General features: G+C 47.0%; 1 protein-coding gene across 1 annotated transcript in view; it reads left to right on the forward strand.

The window, feature by feature from the left end:
* disc1 (DISC1 scaffold protein) overlaps positions 1 to 20,631 on the forward strand; it is a 94,431-nt gene extending 73,800 nt beyond the window's left edge. Inside the window, exons 13-15 of the mRNA XM_029764022.1 lie at positions 1,652 to 1,696; positions 18,293 to 18,437; positions 19,584 to 20,631. Of these exons, the coding sequence (XP_029619882.1) occupies positions 1,652 to 1,696; positions 18,293 to 18,437; positions 19,584 to 19,753 (360 nt within the window). The 3' untranslated portion in view covers positions 19,754 to 20,631. The remainder of the gene's footprint in view (positions 1 to 1,651; positions 1,697 to 18,292; positions 18,438 to 19,583) is intronic.
* Positions 20,632 to 22,030: the final 1,399 nt, after the last annotated feature.

Below are 22,030 nucleotides of genomic sequence, written 5' to 3' on the forward strand. Positions count from 1 at the left end.
GACAAGGACATCCATCTTCCCTCCCTCTCTTGTCTCTCTGCCTTGTATTCCACCTTTCTCTTCTCCCGACCAAACCCTGTCAAACCACTAACAGCGAATATCTACAGCTCTTCTAAAGACAGAGACAAAGAGGTAGTCTGTCTATACATGTAGGTAGACGTTAGTCTGTCTATACATGTAGGTAGAGGTAGTCTGTTTATACATGTGGGTAGAGGTAGTCTGTCTATACATGTAGGTAGAGGTAGTCTGTCTATACATGTAGGTAGAGGTAGTCTGTCTATACATGTAAGTTGAGGTAGTCTGTCTATACATGTAGGTAGAGGTAGTCTGTCTATACATGTAAGTTGAGGTAGTCTGTCTATACATGTAGGTAGAGGTAGTCTGTCTATACATGTAGGTAGAGGTAGTCTGTCTATACATGTAGGTAGAGGTAGTCTGTCTATACATGTAGGTAGAGGTAGTCTGTCTATACATGTAGGTAGAGGTAGTCTGTCTATACATGTGGGTAGAGGTAGTCTGTCTATACATGTAGGTAGAGGTAGTCTGTCTATACATGTAGGTAGAGGTAGTCTGTCTATACATGTAGGTAGAGGTAGTCTGTCTATACATGTAGGTAGAGGTAGTCTGTCTATACATGTAGGTAGAGGTAGTCTGTCTATACATGTAGGTAGAGGTAGTCTGTTTATACATGTGGGTAGAGGTAGTCTGTCTATACATGTGGGTAGAGGTAGTCTGTCTATACATGTAGGTAGAGGTAGTCTGTCTATACATGTGGGTAGAGGTAGTCTATACATGTAGGTAGAGGTAGTCTGTCTATACATGTAGGTAGAGGTAGTCTGTCTATACATGTAGGTAGAGGTAGTCTGTCTATACATGTAGGTAGAGGTAGTCTGTCTATACATGTTGGTAGAGGTAGTCTGTCTATACATGTAGGTAGAGGTAGTCTGTCTATACATGTGGGTAGAGGTAGTCTGTCTATACATGTAGGTAGAGGTAGTCTGTCTATACATGTAAGTTGAGGTAGTCTGTCTATACATGTAGGTAGAGGTAGTCTGTCTATACATGTAGGTAGAGGTAGTCTGTCTATACATGTAGGTAGAGGTAGTCTGTCTATACATGTGGGTAGAGGTAGTCTGTCTATACATGTAGGTAGAGGTAGTCTGTCTATACATGTAGGTAGAGGTAGTCTGTCTATACATGTAGGTAGAGGTAGTCTGTCTTTACATGTAGGTAGAGGTAGTCTGTCTATACATGTGGGTAGAGGTAGTCTATACATGTGGGTAGAGGTAGTCTGTCTATACATGTAGGTAGAGGTAGTCTGTCTATACATGTAGGTAGAGGTAGTCTGTCTATACATGTAGGTAGAGGTAGTCTGTCTATACATGTAGGTAGAGGTAGTCTGACTGAACACGTACAGAACCACAACTACAGTACTGTAGACAGACTGAACACGTACAGAACCAGAAGGTCATTCATGTTTTAATGTATTTTAATGTGTGCGTGTGTGTGTGTGTGAATCAGGTAATTTTGGATGCAGTTACACACACACACACACACACACACATACACATACAAAGCATCATTATGTTTTCAATAATTCATGAGGTTGTTATGATTGTTGCTTCAACAAAATGTTTACCTTTTGTTGCAGAAATTGGAAGAGTTTTTATTCTGCATGGAGGATGTTCTCCCGGAGGTAGGCACGAATTCTCTTTCACTCTACTCTACTGTATGCTAAAGCTAAACATTATTCTAAAGCTAACGATAAAGATCAATATTATTTTAAAGCTATTGATAAATATTATTCTAAAGCTAATGATACATTTTATTTTAAAGCTATTGATAAATATTATTCTAAAGCTAATGATAAATATTATTTTAACGATAAAGATTATTCTAAAGCTAATGATAAATATTATTTTAAAGCTAATGATAAATATTATTCTAAAGCTAATGATAAATATTATTCTAACGATAAAGATTATTCTAAAGCTAATGATAAAAATTATTCTAAAGCTAATGTTAAAAATTATTCTAAAGCTAATGCATCAGACCAGCAGGCTTGTCTTATTGTGGCATTGAGGTGGTTTGAACCCTGATCTGACCTCAGTGTAAACATGACCTAAAGATGGCACCGAAGAACATGGCTGACGTTTTTATATTTTCCCAACCAATTGTGCTATTTTTTTTGCGTTCTGTGTAACTTATTTTTTTACTTATTGTGTACATAATGTTGCTGCTACTGTCTCATTTGACCAAAAATAAATTCTGGACATCAGAAAAGCGATTATTCACATGTGGACTGGAAGGAACTTTTTCCGATAACAAGTCCGGCGAGTCCGACGGGAAGGATATCCTGCTTTCACTGAAACAGGCCCAGATCCATGCCTTTTGCGTGAAGAAAAGATGCCGGAAAAGGGGCCGCAGATCAGGCATCCTCCGAGAGAGTAAACTCCCACTGCCATCCATTCTTCTCGCTAACAGGCAATCATTGGACAATAAAATGGATGACCTATGATTAAAATTATCCTACCAACGGGACATTAAAAACTGTAACATCTTATGTTTCACCGAGACATGGCTGAACGAAGATACGGACAACATAGAGCTAGCGGGATTTTCAATGCACTGGCAGAAGAGACGCTACGTCTAGCAAGACGAGGGGTGGGTGTGTGTGTCTATTTGTCAATAACAGCTGGTGCGCGATGTCTAATATTAAATAAGTCTCGAGGTATTGCTCACCTGAGGTAGAGAACCTTATAATAACATTTAGACTGCACTATCTACCAAGTGAGTTCTCATCTATATTATTCGTAGCCGTCCATTTACCACCACAAAACGAAGCTGGCACTAAGACCCACTCAACCAGCTGTATAAGGCATAAGCAAACAAGAAAATGCTCACCCAGAAGCGACGCTCCTGGTGGCCAGGGACTTTAATGCAGGCAAACTTAAATCAGTTTTACCAAATTTTACCAAAGCTCTCCCCCACCCTCCATTTGGCAAATCTGACCATAATTCTATCCTCCTGATTCTTGCGTACAAGCAAAAACTAAAGCAGGAAGTACCAGTGACTCGCTCAATACGGAAGTGGTCAGATGACACGGATGCTACACTACAGGACTGTTTTGCTGCACAGACTGGAATATGTTCCTGGATTCATCCAATGGCATTGAGGAGTACACCACCTCAGTCATCGGCTTCATCAATAAGTGCATCGATGACATCGTCCCCACAGTGACTGTACATACATACCCCAACCAGAAGCCATGGATTACAGGCAACATCCGCATTGAGCTAAAGGCTAGAGCTGCCGCTTTCAAGGAGCGGGAGACTAATCCGGATGCTTATAAGAAATCCCGCTATGCCCTCAAGACGAACCATCAAACAAGCAAAGCGTCAATACAGGATTAAGATTAAATCCTACTACACCTGATCTGACGCTTGTCGGATGTGGCAGGGCTCAAAAACTATTACGGACTACAAAGGGAAACCCAGACGCGAACTGCCCAGTGACGCGAGCCTACCAGATGAGCTAAATGCCTTTCATGCTCACTTCGAGGCAATCAACACTGATGCATGCACGAGAGCAACAGCTGTTCTGGATGACTGTGTGATAACGCTCTTGGTAGCCGATGTGAACAAAATCTTTAAACAGGTCAACATTCACAATGCCACTGGGCCAGATGGATTACCAGGACGTGTACTGAAAGCATGCGCGGACCATTTTCAAGCTCTCCCTGACCAAGTCTGTAATACCTACATGTTTCAAGCAGACCACCATAGTCCCTGTATCCAAGGAAGCGAAGGTAACCTGCCAAAATGATTACCACCCCGTGGCACTCAAGTCGGTAGCCATGAAGGCTGGTCAGGGCTCACATCAACAGCATCCTCCCGGACACCCTAGACCCACTCCAATTCGCATACCGCCCCAACAGATCCACAGATGACGCAATCTCAATCGCACTCCACACTGCCCTTTCCCAGCTGGACAAAAGGAACACCTATGTGAGAATGCTGTTCATTGACTAGAGCTCATTGTTCAACACCATAGTGCCCACGAAGCTCATCACTAAGCTAAAGACTCTGGGACTAAACTCCTCCCTCTGCAACTGGATCCTGGACTTCCTGACGGGCCGCCCCAAGGTGGTAAGAGTAGGCAACAACATCTGCCACGCTGACCCTTAACACTGGGGCCCCTCAGGGGTTTGTACTTAGTCCCCTCCTGTATTCCCTGTTCACCCACGACTGCATGACCAAACACGACTCCAACACCATCATTAAGTTTGCTGATGACACAACAGTGGTAGGCCTGATCACCGACAACGATGAGACGGCCTATAGGGAGGAGGTCAGAGAACTGGCAGTGTGGTGCCAGGACAACAACCTCTCCCTCAATGTGAGCAAGACTAAGGAGCTGATCGTGGACTACAGGAAAAGGCAGGCCGAACACGCCAACATTAACATCGACAGGGCTGTAGTGGAGTTGGTCGAGAGTTTCAAGTTCCTTGGTGTCCACATCACCAACGAGCTATCATGGGTCAAACATACCAAGACAGTCGTGAAGAGGGCACGACAAAACCTTTTCCCCTCAGGAGACTGAAAAGATTTGGCATGGGTCCCCAGATCCTCAAAAGATTCTACAGCTGCACCATCGAGAGCATCTGGACAAGGTGTATCACCGCCTGGTATGGCAACTGCTCAGCATCTGACCACAAGGCGCTACAGAGGGTAGTGCGAATGCATCTGACCCGAATGCATCTGACCCAATACATCACTGAGGCCAAGCTTCATGCCATCCAGGACTTATATAATAGGTGGTGTCAGGGGAAAGCCCATAAAATTGTCAGAGACCCCAGTTATTGACTGTTTTCTCTGCTACCGCACGGCAAGCGGCACCGGAGCGCCAAGTCTAGGACCAAAAGGCTCCTCAACAGCTTCTACCCCCAAGCCATAAGACTGCTGAACAATTCATTAAATCGCCACCAGACGATTTACATTGACCCCCCCCTTTTGTACACTCGCTGTTTGTTTGTTAGCAATGCATAGTCACTTCGCCCCTACCTACATGTACAGATTACCTCAACTAGCCTGTACCCCTGCACTCTGACTCGGTACCGGTGCCCCCTGTATATAGCCTCATTATTGTTATTGTGTTACTTTTATTATTACTTTTATTTTATTTTATTTAAAATATTTTCTTCTTCTTGAACTGCACTGTTGGTTAAGGGCTTGTCAGTAAGCATTTCACGGTAAAGTCTACACGTATTCGGCGCATGTGACAAATATAATTTGATTTAACCTTCAATTTAACCCTGATCTGACCTCATTGTCAACATGTTCTCCTCTATAACCCTGATCTGACCTCATTGTCAACATGTTCTCCTCTATAACCCTGATCTGACCTCATTGTCAACATGTTCTCCTCTATAACCCTGATCTGACATTTACATTTACGTCATTTAGCGGACGCTCTTATCCAGAGCGACTTACAAATTGGTGCATTCACCTTATGATATCCAGTGGAACAACCACTTTACAATAGTACATCTATATCTTTTTTGGGGGAGGGTAGGGGGGGAGGGTTAGAAGGATTACTTAATCCTATCCCAGGTATTCCTTAAAGAGGTGGGGTTTCAGGTGTCTCCGGAAGGTGGTGATTGACTCCGCTGTCCTGGCATCGTGAGGGAGCTTGTTCCACCATTGGGGTGCCAGAGCAGAGAACAGTTTTGACTGGGCTGAGGGGGAACTGTGCTTCCGCAGAGGTAGGGAGGCGAGCAGGCCAGAGGTGGATAAACGCAGTGCCCTTCTTTGGGTGTAGGGACTGATCAGAGCCTGAAGGTACGGAGGTGCCGTTCCCCTCACAGCTCCGTAGGCAAGCACCATGGTCTTGTAGCAGATGCGAGCTTCAACTGGAAGCCAGTGGAGTGTGCGGAGGAGCGGGGTGACGTGAGAGAACTTGGGAAGGTTGAACACCAGACGGGCTGCGGCTTTCTGGATGAGTTGTAGGGGTTTAATGGCACAGGCAGGGAGCCCCGCCAACAGCGAGTTGCAGTAATCCAGACGGGAGATGACAAGTGCCTGGATTAGGACCTGTGCCGCTTCCTATGTGAGGCAGGGTCGTACTCTGCGAATGTTGTAGAGCATGAACCTACAGGATCGGGTCAGCGCCTTGATGTTAGCAGAGAACGACAGGGTGTTGTCCAGGGTCACGCCAAGGCTCTTAGCACTCTGGGAGGAGGACACAATGGAGTTGTCAACCGTGATGGCGAGATCATGGAACGGGCAGTCCTTCCCCGGGAGGAAGAGCAGCTCCATCTTGCCGAGGTTCAGCTTGAGGTGGTGATTCGTCATCCACACTGATATGTCTGCCAGACATGCAGAGATGCGATTCGCCACCTGGTTATCAGAAGGGGGAAAGGAGAAGATGAATTGTGTGTCGTCTGCGTAGCAATGATAGGAGAGACCATGTGAGGATATGACAGAGCCAAGTGACTTGGTGTATAGCGAGAATAGGAGAGGGCCTAGAACTGAGCCCTGGGGGACACCAGTGGTGAGAGCACGTGGTGCGGAGACGGATTCTTGCCACGCCACCTGGTAGGAGCGACCTGTCAGGTAGGACGCAATCCAAGAGTGAGCCACGTCGGAGATGCCCAACTCGGAGAGTGTGGAGAGGAGGATCTGATGGTTCACAGTATCAAAGGCAGCAGATAAGTCTAGATGGATGAGAGCAGAGGAGAGAGAGTTAGCTTTAGCAGTGCGGAGAGCCTCCGTGACACAGAGAAGAGCAGTCTCAGTTGAATGACCAGTCTTGAATCCTGACTGATTTGGATCAAGAAGGTCATTCTGAGAGAGATAGCAAGAGAGCTGGCCAAGGACGGCACGCTCAAGAGTTTTGGAGAGAAAAGAAAGAAGGGATACCTGTCTAGTTGTTGACATCGGAGGGATCGAGTGTAGGTTTTTTGAGAAGGGGTGCAACTCTCGCTCTCTTAAAGATGGAAGGGACGTAGCCAGCGGTCAAGGATGAGTTGATGAGCGAGGTGAGGTAAGGGAGAAGGTCTCCGGAAATGGTCTGGAGAAGAGAGGAGGGGATAGGGTCAAGCGGGCAGGTTGTTGGGCGGCCGGCCGTCACAAGTCGCAAGATTTCATCTGGAGAGAGAGGGGAGAAAGAGGTCAAAGCACAGGGTAGGGCAATGTGAGCAGGACCAGCGGTGTCGTTTGACTTAACAAACGAGGATCGGATGTCGTCAACGTTCTTTTCAAAATGGTTGACAAAGTCATCCGCAGAGAGGGAGGAGGGGGGGAGGAGGATTCAGGAGGGAGGAGAAGGTGGCAAAGAGCTTCCTAGGGTTAGAGGCAGATGCTTGGAATTTGGAGTGGTATAAAGTGGCTTTAGCAGCAGAAACAGAGGAAGAAAATGTGGAGAGGAGGGAGTGAAAAGATGCCAGGTCCGCAGGGAGGCTAGTTTTCCTCCATTTCCACTTGGCTGCCCGGAGCCCTGTTCTGTGAGCTCGCAATGAGTCGTCAAGCCACGGAGCAGGAGGGGAGGACCGAGCCGACCGGGAGGATAGGGGACATAGAGAGTCAAAGGATGCAGAAAGGGAGGAGAGGAGGGTTGAGGAGGCAGAATCAGGAGATTGGTTGGAGAAGGATTGAGCAGAGGGAAGAGATGATAGGATGGAAGAGGAGAGAGTAGCAGGAGAGAGAGAGCGAAGGTTGCGACAGCGCAATACCATCTGAGTAGGGGCAGAGTGAGTAGTGTTGGAGGAGAGCGAGAGGGAAAGGATACAAGGTAGTGGTCGGAGACTTGGAGGGGAGTTGCAGTGAGATTAGTAGAAGAACAGCATGAGGTCAAGCGTATTGCCTGCCTTGTGAGTACGGGGGGACGGTGAGAGGGTGAGGTCAAAGAGGAGAGGAGTGGAAAGAAGGAGGCAGAGAGAAATGAGTCAAAGGTAGACGTAGGGAGGTTAAAGTCACCCAGAATTGTGAGGGGTGAGCCATCCTCAGGAAAGGAACTTATCAAGGTGTCAAGCTCATTGATGAACTCTCCAAGGGAACCTGGAGGGCGATAAATGATAAGGATGTTAAGCTTGAATGGGCTAGTGACTGTGACAGCATGGAATTCAAAGGAGGAGATAGACAGATGGGTCAGGGGAGAAAGAGAGAATGTCCACTTGGGAGAGATGAGGATTCCAGTGCCACCACCCCGCTGACCAGATGCTCTCGGGGTATGCGAGAACACGTGGTCAGACGAGGAGAGAGCAGTAGGAGTAGCAGTGTTTTCTGTGGTAATCCATGTTTCCGTCAGCGCCAAGAAGTCGAGGGACTGGAGGGTAGCATAGGCTGAGATGAACTCTGCCTTGTTGGTCGCAGATCGGCAGTTCCAGAGGCTGCCGGAGACCTGGAACTCCACGTGGGTCGTGCGCGCTGGGACCACCAGGTTAGAGTGGCAGCGGCCATGTGGTGTGAAGCGTTTGTGTGGCCTGTGCAGAGAGGAGAGAACAGGCATAGACAGACACATAGTTGACAGGCTGCAGGAGAGGCTACGCTAATGCAAAGGAGATTGGAATGAAAATTAACTAAACAACTGGGAATTCGAGAGAGCAGGGCCTTCCTCACTAACCATTCACTGAAACGCTCAAATATAACTTTTCCAAATTCCTCTTTAGAAATGATAAATGATGTAAACTACAGTGGTTCAATGTTTCCAGGAATAGGCTCAAACTTAGTTTATTCAGCTAGATAACTTGGTACAGTATTCTTCTGTGAAACCCACCCAGTGCACCGTATCCTATGACGCCGTAGCTAACTAGCATGTTAGAATCCAATAACACACGGTTAGCACCAATACTTGGTTACAACAAACTACCAATGGATCATTCGTGTCCGTGTCTAGTTCCTTTCATAATGCAGAAGTAATTAAACGTTGGCTAGCTAACACAAAGTCAGTCCTGCTAGCTTCACAAGTGGACTACACAACTCGAAAGTTCAGAAAGTTAAGCTTACATTGCAAAAATCTTATTGACTAAAAATGGTACAGTACTGCTAGCTGGTAGAGTTGGCTAGCTAGCAGTGGCTGCGTTTACCTTTATCTTTTATCTTTGATACATAGACAACTATGTAGCTAGCTAACATTACACTAATCAAATCGTTCCGTTGTAATGTATTTAGTTTCTACAGTACTGCTAGTTGGTAAAGTTGGCTAGCTAGCAGTGGCTGTGGTGTTGTGGTGTTGGACGCCGTTTGGAAAACGGCGCGAATGAACGAATACAGCTGGCTAGCTAACCTTGTTAGTTTCTCAAAGTTAGTGTGGAGTTTCTCAGAGTCAGTGTGGAGGCTATATACAGGGGGTACCGGTACAGAGTCAATGTGGAGACTATACAGGGGGCACCGGTACTGAGTCAGTGTGGAGGCTATATACAGGGGGTACTGGTACAGAGTCAATGTGCGGGGGTACAGGTTAGTTGAGGTAATTTGTACATGTAGGTGGGGTGAAGTGACTATGCATAGATAATAAACAGCGAGTAGCAGCAGTGTACAAAAGGGGGGGGCAATGTAAACAGTCCGGTGGCAATTTGATTAATTGTTCAGCAGTCTTATGACTTGGGGGTAGAAGCTGTTTAGAAGCCTTTTGGTCCTAGACTTGGAGCTCTGGTACCACTTATATAGGTCCTGGATGGCAGGAAGCTTGGCCCCAGTGATGTACTGGGCCGTACGCCCTACCCTCTGTAGCACCTTACAGTCGGATACCGAGCAGTTGCCATACCAGGCAGTGATGCAGCCGGTCAGGATGCTCTCGATGGTGCAGCTGTAGAACATTTTGAGAATCTGGGGACCCATGCCAAATCTTTTCAGTCTCCTGAGGGTACTAATCATTTAGGCAGGTTACCTTCGCTTCCTTGGATACAGGGACTATGGTGGTCTGATTGAAACATGTTGGTATTACAGATTTGGGCAGGGAGAGGTTGAACATATCAGTGAAGACACTTGACAGTTGGTTCGCGCATGCTTTGAGTACACGTCCTTGTAGTCCGTCTGGCCCAGCGGCTTTGTGAATGTTGACCTGATTAAAGGTTTTGTTCACATCGGCTACCGAGAGCGTTATCACACAGTCATCCAGAACAGCTGGTGCTCTCATGCATGCTTCCGTGTTATATATTGTGTGGTCAGCGTTTGTTTGGGGTGGTCTTAGCTGGTTTGGGTGTGGCTCATGATGCTGTGTTTTGGGTGGGTTGTCTCGGTGCAGGTCCTTCAGGAGGGCGTCTTGCAGGTCTGGGAGGGTGTCTCGCTAGTCTGGGCGGGGTGTCCGTTGCTCTGTTGCTCCTCTGTGAGGTGCTGGGGCTACGGTTGATGGTGACGTCCTTCAGGGTCCTGGCAAATTTTGGGATTGCTGCCTTGTGGAGGTGGACTTGGTTGTAAAGGCTGTTCAAGTCGAGGGTAGAGTGGTGGGCCAGGTAGACATTAGGTTTTGAGGCACAGTCCCGGGAAAAGCTTGCATTCACCTGCTGTATGGTGGCAGGGTGAAAATCTTTTCGTGGTAGCAGGGTGGAGATAACCACTTGTGTGTTGGGGAAAGTGGAAGAAGATTTTTCAATCACTCCCTTGAGTGCTGTGGCCACCCTTTCCTGCTGGGCCCTCAGGTCATTTGTACCCATGTGAATTATGATGTGTCTGGGGGACCCTAGTCAGCTTCAGGGCATGCCTAGTGTTTGGGCACCAGAGTTTAGCCACTTTGTGTTTGTGAAAAAGTGTATCCTCTTGAATGTATTTGCCATTTGAGCACAATCTCTGGCTTTTGTGTGTGGGGGGGTTGTCAAGAGAGCTATCAGGTGAGCTGATATGGGGGCTGTTAGGAGGGTGGTTGGGTTGGTGGGTCCTGTGTTGTTCTGTTGGGTCGGTGGGTCCTGTGTTGTTCTGTTGGGTTGGTGGGTCCTGTGTTGTTCTGTTGGGTTGGTGGGTCCTGTGTTGTTCTGTTGGGTTGGTGGGTCCTGTGTTGTTCTGTTGGGTTGGTGGGTCCTGTGTTGTTCTGTTGGGTTGGTGGGTCCTGCGTTGTTCTGTTGGGTTGCTGGGTCCTGTGTTGTTCTGTTGGGTTGGTGGGTCCTGTGTTGTTCTGTTGGGTTGGTGGGTCCTGTGTTGTTCTGTTGGGTTGGTGGGTCCTGTGTTGTTCTGTTGGGTTGCTGGGTCCTGGTGGGTCCTGTGTTGTTCTGTTGGGTCGGTGGGTCCTGTGTTGTTCTGTTGGGTGGGTGGGTCCTGTGTTGTTCTGTTGGGTCGGTGGGTCCTGTGTTGTTCTGTTGGGTTGGTGGGTCCTGTGTTGTTCTGTTGGGTCGCTGGGTCCTGTGTTGTTCTGTTGGGTCGCTGGGTCCTGTGTTGTTCTGTTGGGTTGGTGGGTCCTGTGTTGTTCTGTTGGGTCGGTGGGTCCTGTGTTGTTCTGTTGGGTTGGTGGGTCCTGTGTTGTTCTGTTGGGTCGGTGGGTACTGTGTCGTCTGTCCCATTGTGGTGTTGAGGTCTGGGTCTGAGGTGGGCTGTTCTGCTGGCTTCTCTGGGGGAGTGTCCTGCTCTCTGTCACAACTCAGCTTTGTCCCCTCCTCCTTCAGTGCCATGTGTGCCTCTTTAAGTTCTCTCACCTCAGTCCGTAAAGCAGCCAGCTCTCTCAGACAGCCGTCCATCTCCACTTTCTGCCCTCCGGGTGTTGTTGGGGGTGGTGTTGTTGTGCTGGTCTGTTTTGTGGGTTTGTTCTGTCTGTATTGTGTGGACTAGCTGTCTGAGCTCCACCATGTCTCTCTCCAGCTCTCTGAGCTCCACCACGTCTCTCTCCAGCTCTCTGAGCTCCACCACGTCTCTCTCCAGCTCTCTGAGCTCCACCACGTCTCTCTCCAGCTCTCTGAGCTCCACCACGTCTCTCTCCAGCTCTCTGAGCTCCACCACGTCTCTCTCCAGCTCTCTGAGCTCCACCACGTCTCTCTCCAGCTCTCTGAGCTCCACCACGTCTCTCTCCAGCTCTCTGAGCTCCACCACGTCTCTCTCCAGCTCTCTGAGCTCCACCACGTCTCTCTCCAGCTCTCTGAGCTCCACCATGTCTCTCTCCAGCTCTCTGAGCTCCACCACGTCTTTCTCCATCTCTCTGAGCTCCACCACGTCTCTCTCCATCTCTCTGAGCTCCACCATGTCTCTCCCCATCTCTCTGAGCTCCACCATGTCTCTCTCCATCTCTGTGAATGTATCCCTCTCAATGATGGAGTAGCAGTGCAGTTGTGGGACCTAGGTGTGTTCATTTCCTCAATGTCTAATATTCTGAGTTTCCACCCTGGGCCAATACCCTCTCTAATGACATAGGGGTAGTGTGCTCTTATAGCATTGTGCCAGGGGATGGTCTGGTTAATATAGCACTGTGCCATGCCAGGGGATGGTCTGGTTAATATAGCACTGTGTCATGCCAGGGGATGGTCTGGTTAATATAGCACTGTGCCAGGGGATGGTCTGGTTAATATAGCACTGTGTCATGCCAGGGGATGGTCTGGTTAATATAGCACTGTGCCATGGGATGGTCTGGTTAATATAGCACTGTGCCATGCCAGGGGATGGTCTGGTTAATATAGCACTGTGTCATGCCAGGGGATGGTCTGGTTAATATAGCACTGTGCCAGGGGATGGTCTGGTTAATATAGCACTGTGTCATGCCAGGGGATGGTCTGGTTAATATAGCACTGTGCCATGGGATGGTCTGGTTAATATAGCACTGTGCCATGCCAGGGGATGGTCTGGTTAATATAGCACTGTGTCATGCCAGGGGATGGTCTGGTTAATATAGCACTGTGTCAGGAGATGGCCTGGTTAATATAGCACTGTGTCATGCCAGGGGAGGGTCTGGTTAATATAGCACTGTGCCAGGGGATGGTCTGGTTAATATAGCACTGGGTCATGCCAGGGGATGGTCTGGTTAATATAGCACTGTGCCATGCCAGGAGATGGTCTGTGTTAATATAGCACTGTGTCATGCCAGGGGATGGTCTGGTTAATATAGCACTGTGTCATGCCAGGGGATGGTCTGGTTAATATAGCACTGTGCCAGGGATGGTCTGGTTAATATAGCACTGTGCCATGCCAGGGGATGGTCTGGTTAATATAGCACTGTGTCATGCCAGGGGATGGTCTGGTTAATATAGCACTGTGCCAGGGGATGGTCTGGTTAATATAGCACTGTGTCATGCCAGGGGATGGTCTGGTTAATATAGCACTGTGCCAGGGGATGGTCTGGTTAATATAGCACTGTGCCAAGGGATGGTCTGGTTAATATAGCACTGTGCCAGGGGATGGTCTGGTTAATATAGCACTGTGCCAGGGGATGGTCTGGTTAATATAGCACTGTGCCAGGGGATGGTCTGGTTAATATAGCACTGTGCCAGGGGATGGTCTGGTTAATATAGCACTGTGTCATGCCAGGGGAGGGTCTGGTTAATATAGCACTGTGCCAGGGTATGGTCTGGTTAATATAGCACTGTGTCATGCCAGGGGATGGTCTGGTTAATATAGCACTGTGCCATGCCAGGGGATGGTCTGTGTTAATATAGCACTGTGTCATGCCAGGGGATGGTCTGGTTAATATAGCACTGTGCCATGCCAGGGGATGGTCTGGTTAATATAGCACTGTGTCATGCCAGGGGATGGTCTGGTTAATATAGCACTGTGCCAGGGATGGTCTGGTTAATATAGCACTGTGCCATGCCAGGGGATGGTCTGGTTAATATAGCACTGTGTCATGCCAGGGGATGGTCTGGTTAATATAGCACTGTGCCAGGGGATGGTCTGGTTAATATAGCACTGTGTCATGCCAGGGGATGGTCTGGTTAATATAGCACTGTGTCATGCCAGGGGATGGTCTGGTTAATATAGCACTGTGCCATGGGATGGTCTGGTTAATATAGCACTGTGCCATGCCAGGGGATGGTCTGGTTAATATAGCACTATGTCATGCCAGGGGATGGTCTGGTTAATATAGCACTGTGCCATGCCAGGGGATGGTCTGGTTAATATAGCACTGTGCCAGGGGATGGTCTGGTTAATATAGCACTGTGCCAGGGATGGTCTGGTTAATACAGCACTGTACCAGGGATGGTCTGGTTAATATAGCACTGTGCCAGGGATGGTCTGGTTAATATAGCACTGTGCCAGGGATGGTCTGGTTAATATAGCACTGTGTCATGCCAGGGGATGGTCTGGTTAATATAGCACTGTGCCATGCCAGGGGAAGGTCTGGTTAATATAGCACTGTACCAGGGGATGGTCTGGTTAATATAGCACTGTGTCATGCCAGGGGATGGTCTGGTTAATATAGCACTGTACCAGGGGATGGTCTGGTTAATATAGCACTGTGCCAGGGGATGGTCTGTTTAATATAGCACTGTACCAGGGGATGGTCTGGTTAATATAGCACTGTGTCATGCCAGGGGATGGTCTGGTTAATATAGCACTGTGCCAGGGGATGGTCTGGTTAATATAGCACTGTGTCATGCCAGGGGATGGTCTGGTTAATTTAGCACTGTGCCAGGGGATGGTCTGTTTAATATAGCACTGTGCCATGCCAGGGGAAGGTCTGGTTAATATAGCACTGTACCAGGGGATGGTCTGGTTAATATAGCACTGTACCAGGGGATGGTCTGGTTAATATAGCACTGTGCCAGGGGATGGTCTGGTTAATATAGCACTGTGTCATGCCAGGGGATGGTCTGGTTAATATAGCACTGTGCCATGCCAGGGGATGGTCTGGTTAATATAGCACTGTGCCATGCCAGGGGATGGTCTGGTTAATATAGCACTGTGTCATGCCAGGGGATGGTCTGGTTAATATAGCACTGTGCCATGCCAGGGGATGGTCTGGTTAATATAGCACTGTGTCATGCCAGGGGATGGTCTGGTTAATATAGCACTGTGCCATGCCAGGGGATGGTCTGGTTAATATAGCACTGTGCCATGCCAGGGGATGGTCTGGTTAATATAGCACTGTGCCATGGGATGGTCTGGTTAATATAGCACTGTGTCATGCCAGGGGATGGTCTGGTTAATATAGCACTGTACCAGGGGATGGTCTGGTTAATATAGCACTGTACCAGGGGATGGTCTGGTTAATATAGCACTGTGCCATGCCAGGGGATGGTCTGGTTAATATAGCACTGTGCCAGGGGATGGTCTGGTTAATATAGCACTGTGCCATGGGATGGTCTGGTTAATATATGGATTGTGGGTGGGTGGCTGTGAAACCCTTCTGCCATTGTTGGGCTCAATGATTTTCACACCTCTCACTTCACACTGAAGGTGCAGCCAGGTCAGTTCTGTCCTAGCAGCTTGGTAGCTCAGTAGTCTTAATTATTAAGCTTTATATAACAAAATTATTGTCTTTTAAAAAACTTTTTTGTTCCAAAATCAAGGTTTTAGGTATGGAATTGTGATTTTGATTGAGGGTTTTGATGATGAGGTCAGTATCCTATAGAAGACCTCTCTCTCTGATGATGAGGTCAGTATCCTATAGAAGACCTCTCTCTCTGATGATGAGGTCAGTGTCCTATAGAAGACCTCTCTCTCTCTGTCTCTCTCTCTGATGATGAGGTCAGTATCCTGTGGAAGACCTCTCTCTCTGTCTCTCTCTCTCTCTGATGATGAGGTCAGTATCCTATAGAAGACCTCTCTGTCTCTCTCTCTCTCTGATGATGAGGTCAGTATCCTATAGAAGTACTCTCTCTCTCTGATGATGAGGTCAGTATCCTATAGAATACCTCTCTCTGTCTCTCTCTCTGATGATGAGGTCAGTATCCTATAGAAGACCTCTCTCTCTCTGATGATGAGGTCAGTATCCTATAGAATACCTCTCTCTGATGATGAGGTCAGTATCCTGTGGAAGACCTTGTTAATCTACATTTATCCAAATCTATTTCTATCTTTTTGCAGAAGAACTCAGGATCCCAGGAGCTCACTATCTCTCTTTCTCTGTGTCTTTCTCTCTCAATTCAATTCAATTTGCTTTATTGGCATGACGTAACAATGTACATATTGCCAGAGCTTACTTTGGATATTTACAATATTAAAATAATAAGAATTAAAATTGTCAACGGAACAACAGTAACAACAATAACCAAGGGTCAAAATAACCGTACATTCAACAATAACAATAAGCATACAGTAGAGGACATGTGCAGGTTGATTGGTCTGTCAGACACTGTCCCTCAACTTATGGCAGGCAGCAATGTAGTGCGCTGCCAACCCACAGCTCTCTGCGTCCTACCCCAACAGGACGGGTAGCCTATCCTCATCAGAGAGGTCTTTGAAACCTTGATGTTTCCAAAACTGAATTGCTCTTTTTTGAGTTTTTATTATTAGTGGATATTGGCCTAATTCTGCCCTGCATGCATTGTTTTTAGTTTTCCTCTGGACATGTAGGAGAATCTTAAAGAACTCTGCATGCAGGGTTTCAATGGGATGTCTGTCCCATTTGGTGAAATCTTGTTTTGCAAGTGGACCCCACACCTCGCTGCCATAAAGTGCAATTGGTTCAATGACACATTGAACACACACAATTTTTATAGGTATTTTAATTTTAATTTGTTTTTTAATGGTGTAGAATGCCCTGCATGCTTTCTCTCTCAGTTCATTCACTGCCTCATTAAGGTGTCCAGTTGAGCTTATTTTTAAACCTAAGTAATTTTAGTGTGTGCAGTACTCTATATATTTTGTACCAATTGAGAACTTTGGTCTAATTCCCTGAGATCTGGATCTTCTCTGGAAAATTGTTATTTTTGTCTTTTTGGGGTTTACTGCCAGGGCCCAGGTCTGGCAGTACTGCTCTTGCGGGTCCAGGCTCTGCTGTAGGCCATGTGTTGTGGGTGACAGCAGGCATAGGTCATCTGCGAAGAGTAGGCATTTAACTTCTGAATTGTGGAGACTAACACCAGGGGCTGAGGATTTTTCTAGAATGGTGGCCAGTTCGTTGATGTAAATATTGAAGAGTGCAGGGCTCAGATTGCAACCCTGGCGAAGGCCCCGCCCCTGGTTAAAGAATTCTGTTCTTTTCTTTCCAATTTTAATGCTGCACGTATTGCCAGTATACATTGATTTCATTATCTCGTATGCTTTACCCCCTACACCACTTTCAATAACTTTGTAGAACAGTCCTGTATGCCAAATAGAATCAAATGCTTTTTGGAAGTCGATAAAGCAAGCATATATTTTGGTATTATTTTGGTGGACATGTTTATCTATCAGGGTGTGTAGGGTGTAAATATGATTGGTCATGCCATGTTTTGGTATAAATCCAATTTGTCTTTTACTCAAGACATTGTGTGTCACGTCCTGACTATAGAAAGCCTTTATTTTCTATGGTAGAGTAGGTCAAGGCGTGACTAGGGGTTTAGTCTAGTTTATATTTTCTATGTGGGGTTCTAGTTTGTTTTTTCTATGTTGGTTATTTTAGTATGATTCCCAATTGGAGGCAGCTGGCTATCGTTGTCTCTAATTGGGGATCATACTTAAGTAGCATTTTCCACCTGTGTGTTATGGGATATTGTTTTGAGTTAGTGCACGTAGCATCGCTGTAGTCACGCTTCGTTGTTTGTTTACTTGTTTTTGTCTTTGCTTAGTTTCACTTTCTAATAAATTATGTGGAACTCAACATTCGCTGTGCCTTGGTCTGACGTTTATTACAGCGAACGTGACATTGTGCTTATTCAGGAAGTTTAGAACTCTTATTTATAATACTACAGAAAACCTTCCCCAGGTTACTGTTCACACAAATGCCTCTGTAATTGTTAGGGTACATTTGGTCTCCGTTCTTAAAGATTGGGGTTATGAGTTCTTGATTCCAGCTGTCTGGGAAATAATCTACACTCAGGATCAAATTAAACAGTTTTAATATAGCCAATTTAAATTTCCCTTACTCCCTCTCTCACACTCTCTCTCTCTCTCTCTCTCTCTCTCTCTCTATCTTACCCTCTCTCTGTCCCTCTCTCTATCTTACTCCCTCTCCCGCCCTCTCTCTTGCCCTCTCTCTCTATCTTACCCCCTCTCTCTCACCCTCTCTCTCAACCCCTCTCTCTCTCTCTCTCTCTCTCTCTCTCTCTATCGTACTCCCTCTCTCACCCTCTCTCTTACCCTCTCTCTCTCTCTCTCTCTCTCTGTCCCTCTCACCCTCTCTCTCATCCTCTCTCTCTATCTTACTCCCTCTCTCACCCTCTCTCTATCTTACCCTCTCTCTATCTCTCTCCCTCTCTCTGTCCCTCTCTCTGTCCCTCTCTATCTTTGTTTCTCAGGAGGACAGTGGCAGTGAAGCAGCAGAGCTAACAGCAGATGTGACTATAGAGCTGACCGACCAGTGTGAGGAGATCAGTGATAGGCTGTTGGTTCTGGAGGATGACCTCCAGAGAGCCATACTGAACAAAGACCAGGATCTCACTCATATCCTTTACCTGTTACTGTACAGTGTGTGTGAGTTACCAGAGGGGGTGTGAGTTACCAGAGTGGGTGTGTGAGTTACCAGAGTGGGTGTGTGAGTTACCAGAGGGGGTGTGTGTTACCAGAGGGTGTGTGTGAGTTACCAGAGGGTGTGTGTGAGTTACCAGAGGGTGTGTGTGAGTTACCAGAGGGTGTGAGTGTGAGTTACCAGAGGGTGTGTGTGTGAGTTACCAGAGGGTGTGTGTGAGTTACCAGAGGGTGTATGTGAGTTACCAGAGGGTGTGTGTGAGTTACCAGAGGGTGTGTGTGAGTTACCAGAGGGGGTGTGTGAGTTACCAGAGGGGGTGTGTGAGTTACCAGAGGGTGTGTGTGAGTTACCAGAGGGTGTGTGTGAGTTACCAGAGGGGGTGTGTGAGTTACCAGAGGGGGTGTGTGAGTTACCAGAGGGGGTGTGTGTGTGTGAGTTACCAGAGGGGGTGTGTGTGTGTGAGTTACCAGAGGGTGTGTGTGTGTGTGAGAGTTACCAGAGGGGGTGTGTGTGAGTGTGTGAGTTACCAGAGGGGGTGTGTGAGTTACCAGAGGGTGTGTGTGTGTGTGTGTGTGAGTTACCAGAGTGTGTGTGTGTGAGTTACCAGAGTGTGTGTGTGAGTTACCAGAGTGTGTGTGTGAATTACCAGAGGGTGTGTGTGTGAGTTACCAGAGGGTGTGTGTGTGAGTTACCAGAGGGTGTGTGTGTGAGTTACCAGAGGGTGTGTGTGTGAGTTACCAGAGGGTGTGTGTGAGTTACCAGAGGGTGTGTGTGTGTGTGTGTGAGTTACCAGAGGGGGTGTGTGTGTGTGTGTGTGTGTGTGTGTGTGTGTGTGTGTGAGTTACCAGAGGGGGTGTGTGAGTTACCAGAGGGTGTGTGTGAGTTACCAGAGGGGGTATGTGTGTGAGTTACCAGAGGGGGTGTGTGTGTGAGTTACCAGAGGGTGTGTGTGAGTTACCAGAGTGTGTGTGTGAGTTACCAGAGGGGGTGTGTGTGTGTGAGTTACCAGAGGGGGTAAGGGAGGGAGGGAGGGAAGAAGGGAGGGAGGGGGGAAGAAGGGAGGGAGGGAGTGTTTGTGTAAGTATATCAGCTATGTTCTATTCCTTTAACCACAACACCACAGTCCCTGGAGCAGGAGGTGAGGGTGGTGAAGGCTACTCTACACACCATGCTGACACAGCTTAGTGAGGAGGAGGAGGAGGAGAAAGATAATGAGATCATGGAGGAGGAGAATGAGGAGGAGGAGGAAGAGGAGGAAGACCAGTATTTCAGTGACAGCTGGGAGATTTGATACGGGGGTCTCGGGTTTCTCTTGTGTTTTATGACCACTCCATCCCAGAGAGCCCCTCTCTGGTGGCTGTCCTCGGACCACTCCATCCCAGAGAGCCCCTCTCTGGTGGCTGTCCTCTGACAAAGCCCTGACCTCAAACCCATGAACCTGAGAGGTTGACATCAGCTCTGCAGCAGAGAGGACTCAATCATATTCATTTCCTGTAGCTCCATCTCCTGTACAATCAGACTCTGTTGTGTTGCTGGACAATATACCACTATCAGTTTTTATATCTTATGGGAAGACACTTTGATACAAATCTTGTCATTTCTAAATATGTTTATGATAGCAGTTATGTCCAAGTTTGATTTGGGAGAAAAACATAGGATATTTTTATATAAATCTTCTAAATATTTTTGACTGTTGTAGTTAGTTTAACCAGGCTGAAACACAGCAGTGCCTTAGGCAGATAACACACGTAACAAAATGTTGTAACTGCTAGAAGACATGGAGACGCTGGTTTCCTCTCAACATTTTATAGGAATCAGAACAGACTGGACAGCTTTTCATAGTAATAATGTTGAACATTCCATCCCAATAATGTTGAACGTTGATTTTGATGTATATGGGGTCTCTCCAATAAGACCTCTGCTCCATCTGTAATATGTGACAGTAAGAGAAGAACCAAATGGACCAACAGGAGAGAAGAACCAAATGGACCAACAGGAGAGAAGAACCAAATGGACCAACAGGAGAGAAGAACCAAATGGACCAACAGGAGAGAAGAACCAAATGGACCAACAGCAGAGAAGGACCAACAGGAGAGAAGAACCAAATGGACAAACAGGAGAAAAGAACCAAATGGACCAACAGGAGAAAAGAACCAAATGGACCAACAGGAGATAAGGACCAATCCCACAGTGTTTTCTGCAACAGTCTTCTAAAGATGCTAAATGCTAACCACAGTAGTGTGTGTGATGCTAATTGTTATAACTCATTATGATTGGTTTATAGAATTTTTTTGTAATTTTTCTTTTCATTTCAACCCCCTTTTTATTCCCCAATTTTGTTATTATAATCTTGTCTCATTGCTGCTGCTCCCCAACGGGCTCGGGAGAGGGTGAAGGTCAAGTCTTGCGTCCTCCGAAACATGACCCCGCCAAGCCGCGCTTCTTAACACCCGCTCGCTTAACCTGGAAACCAGCTGCACCAATGTGTCGTAGGAAACCCAGTTCAACTGAAGTCAGCCTGCAGGCATCTGGCCCTCCACAAGGAGTCGCTAGAGCGCAATGAGCCAAGTAAAGCCCCCCCCGGCCTAACATTCCCGTAACCCGGACGACGCTGGGCCAATTGTGTGCCGCCCTATGGGACTCCCGGTCATGGCCGGTTGTGACACAGACTGGGATCGAACCCCAGGCTGTAGTGATGCCGCAACACTGTGATGCAGTATCTTAAACCGCTGCGCCACTCGGGAGGCCAGAATTTTGTGTTTTAGTCGATGATATGACTTCTCCAGTGTAGTGCCACAGAGGAGAGGTGAAGCTAAATTGATACTCTGTCTGTGTCTTCAGTTAAGGAACTGGGGACGTGGTAAGATCCATAGAAATATAATGAATAGTTCAAGTAAATGAGGGCAGAATGGATGGACCGGCGACCATTACGACTGTACCCATAGGAGCAAAGCAGGAAGTAAAATATCTTCTGTGATTTGTTCATTCAACTCAACTTTGTTGTTTGTTATATGTGTTGCTTTTGACAGGAAATGTGTTGCTTTTGACAGGAAATGTGTTGCTTTTGTTTAATGAAGGATTGTTCAGACACTGAGCTACAACATGTTTATTTCACTGGGTACCACTTTGTGTGACTGTGCTCTCGGTATTTAACCATAAAGTCTTTGTCTGCATCCAAAGTGGCAATATGCCATATATTTTTATTTACATGTTTTTTTTTGTCATTCACTTTTATTTCTACAGCGTGGGGAACCATTGAGATCAGGGTCTCATTTACAAGGGAGCCCTGTAACTTAAAATAATATCTATACAATCAATACAACAAGATTAATCCAAACAAACAACTCCCCTCCCTTAATCTAAACTGTTCAATGGAGACCAGTGAGTCTAACTTCAAGGTGGCCTGAAGGCTATTCGATGAGCTGGGAGAATAGAAACTAAAAGCATTTTCCCCAGATCAGGGGAGACCTGTGGGACCCACAGAACCAGACAGTCCAGAGAGTGGGTCTGAAAATTGCTGGATCTCCAATTTAATATGTGAGCTTTTATATAAACAAGTAGCCTGTGC

This window comes from Salmo trutta, chromosome 10 (genome assembly GCF_901001165.1).
Source record: "Salmo trutta chromosome 10, fSalTru1.1, whole genome shotgun sequence".
NCBI classification, from domain to species: Eukaryota; Metazoa; Chordata; class Actinopteri; order Salmoniformes; family Salmonidae; genus Salmo; species Salmo trutta.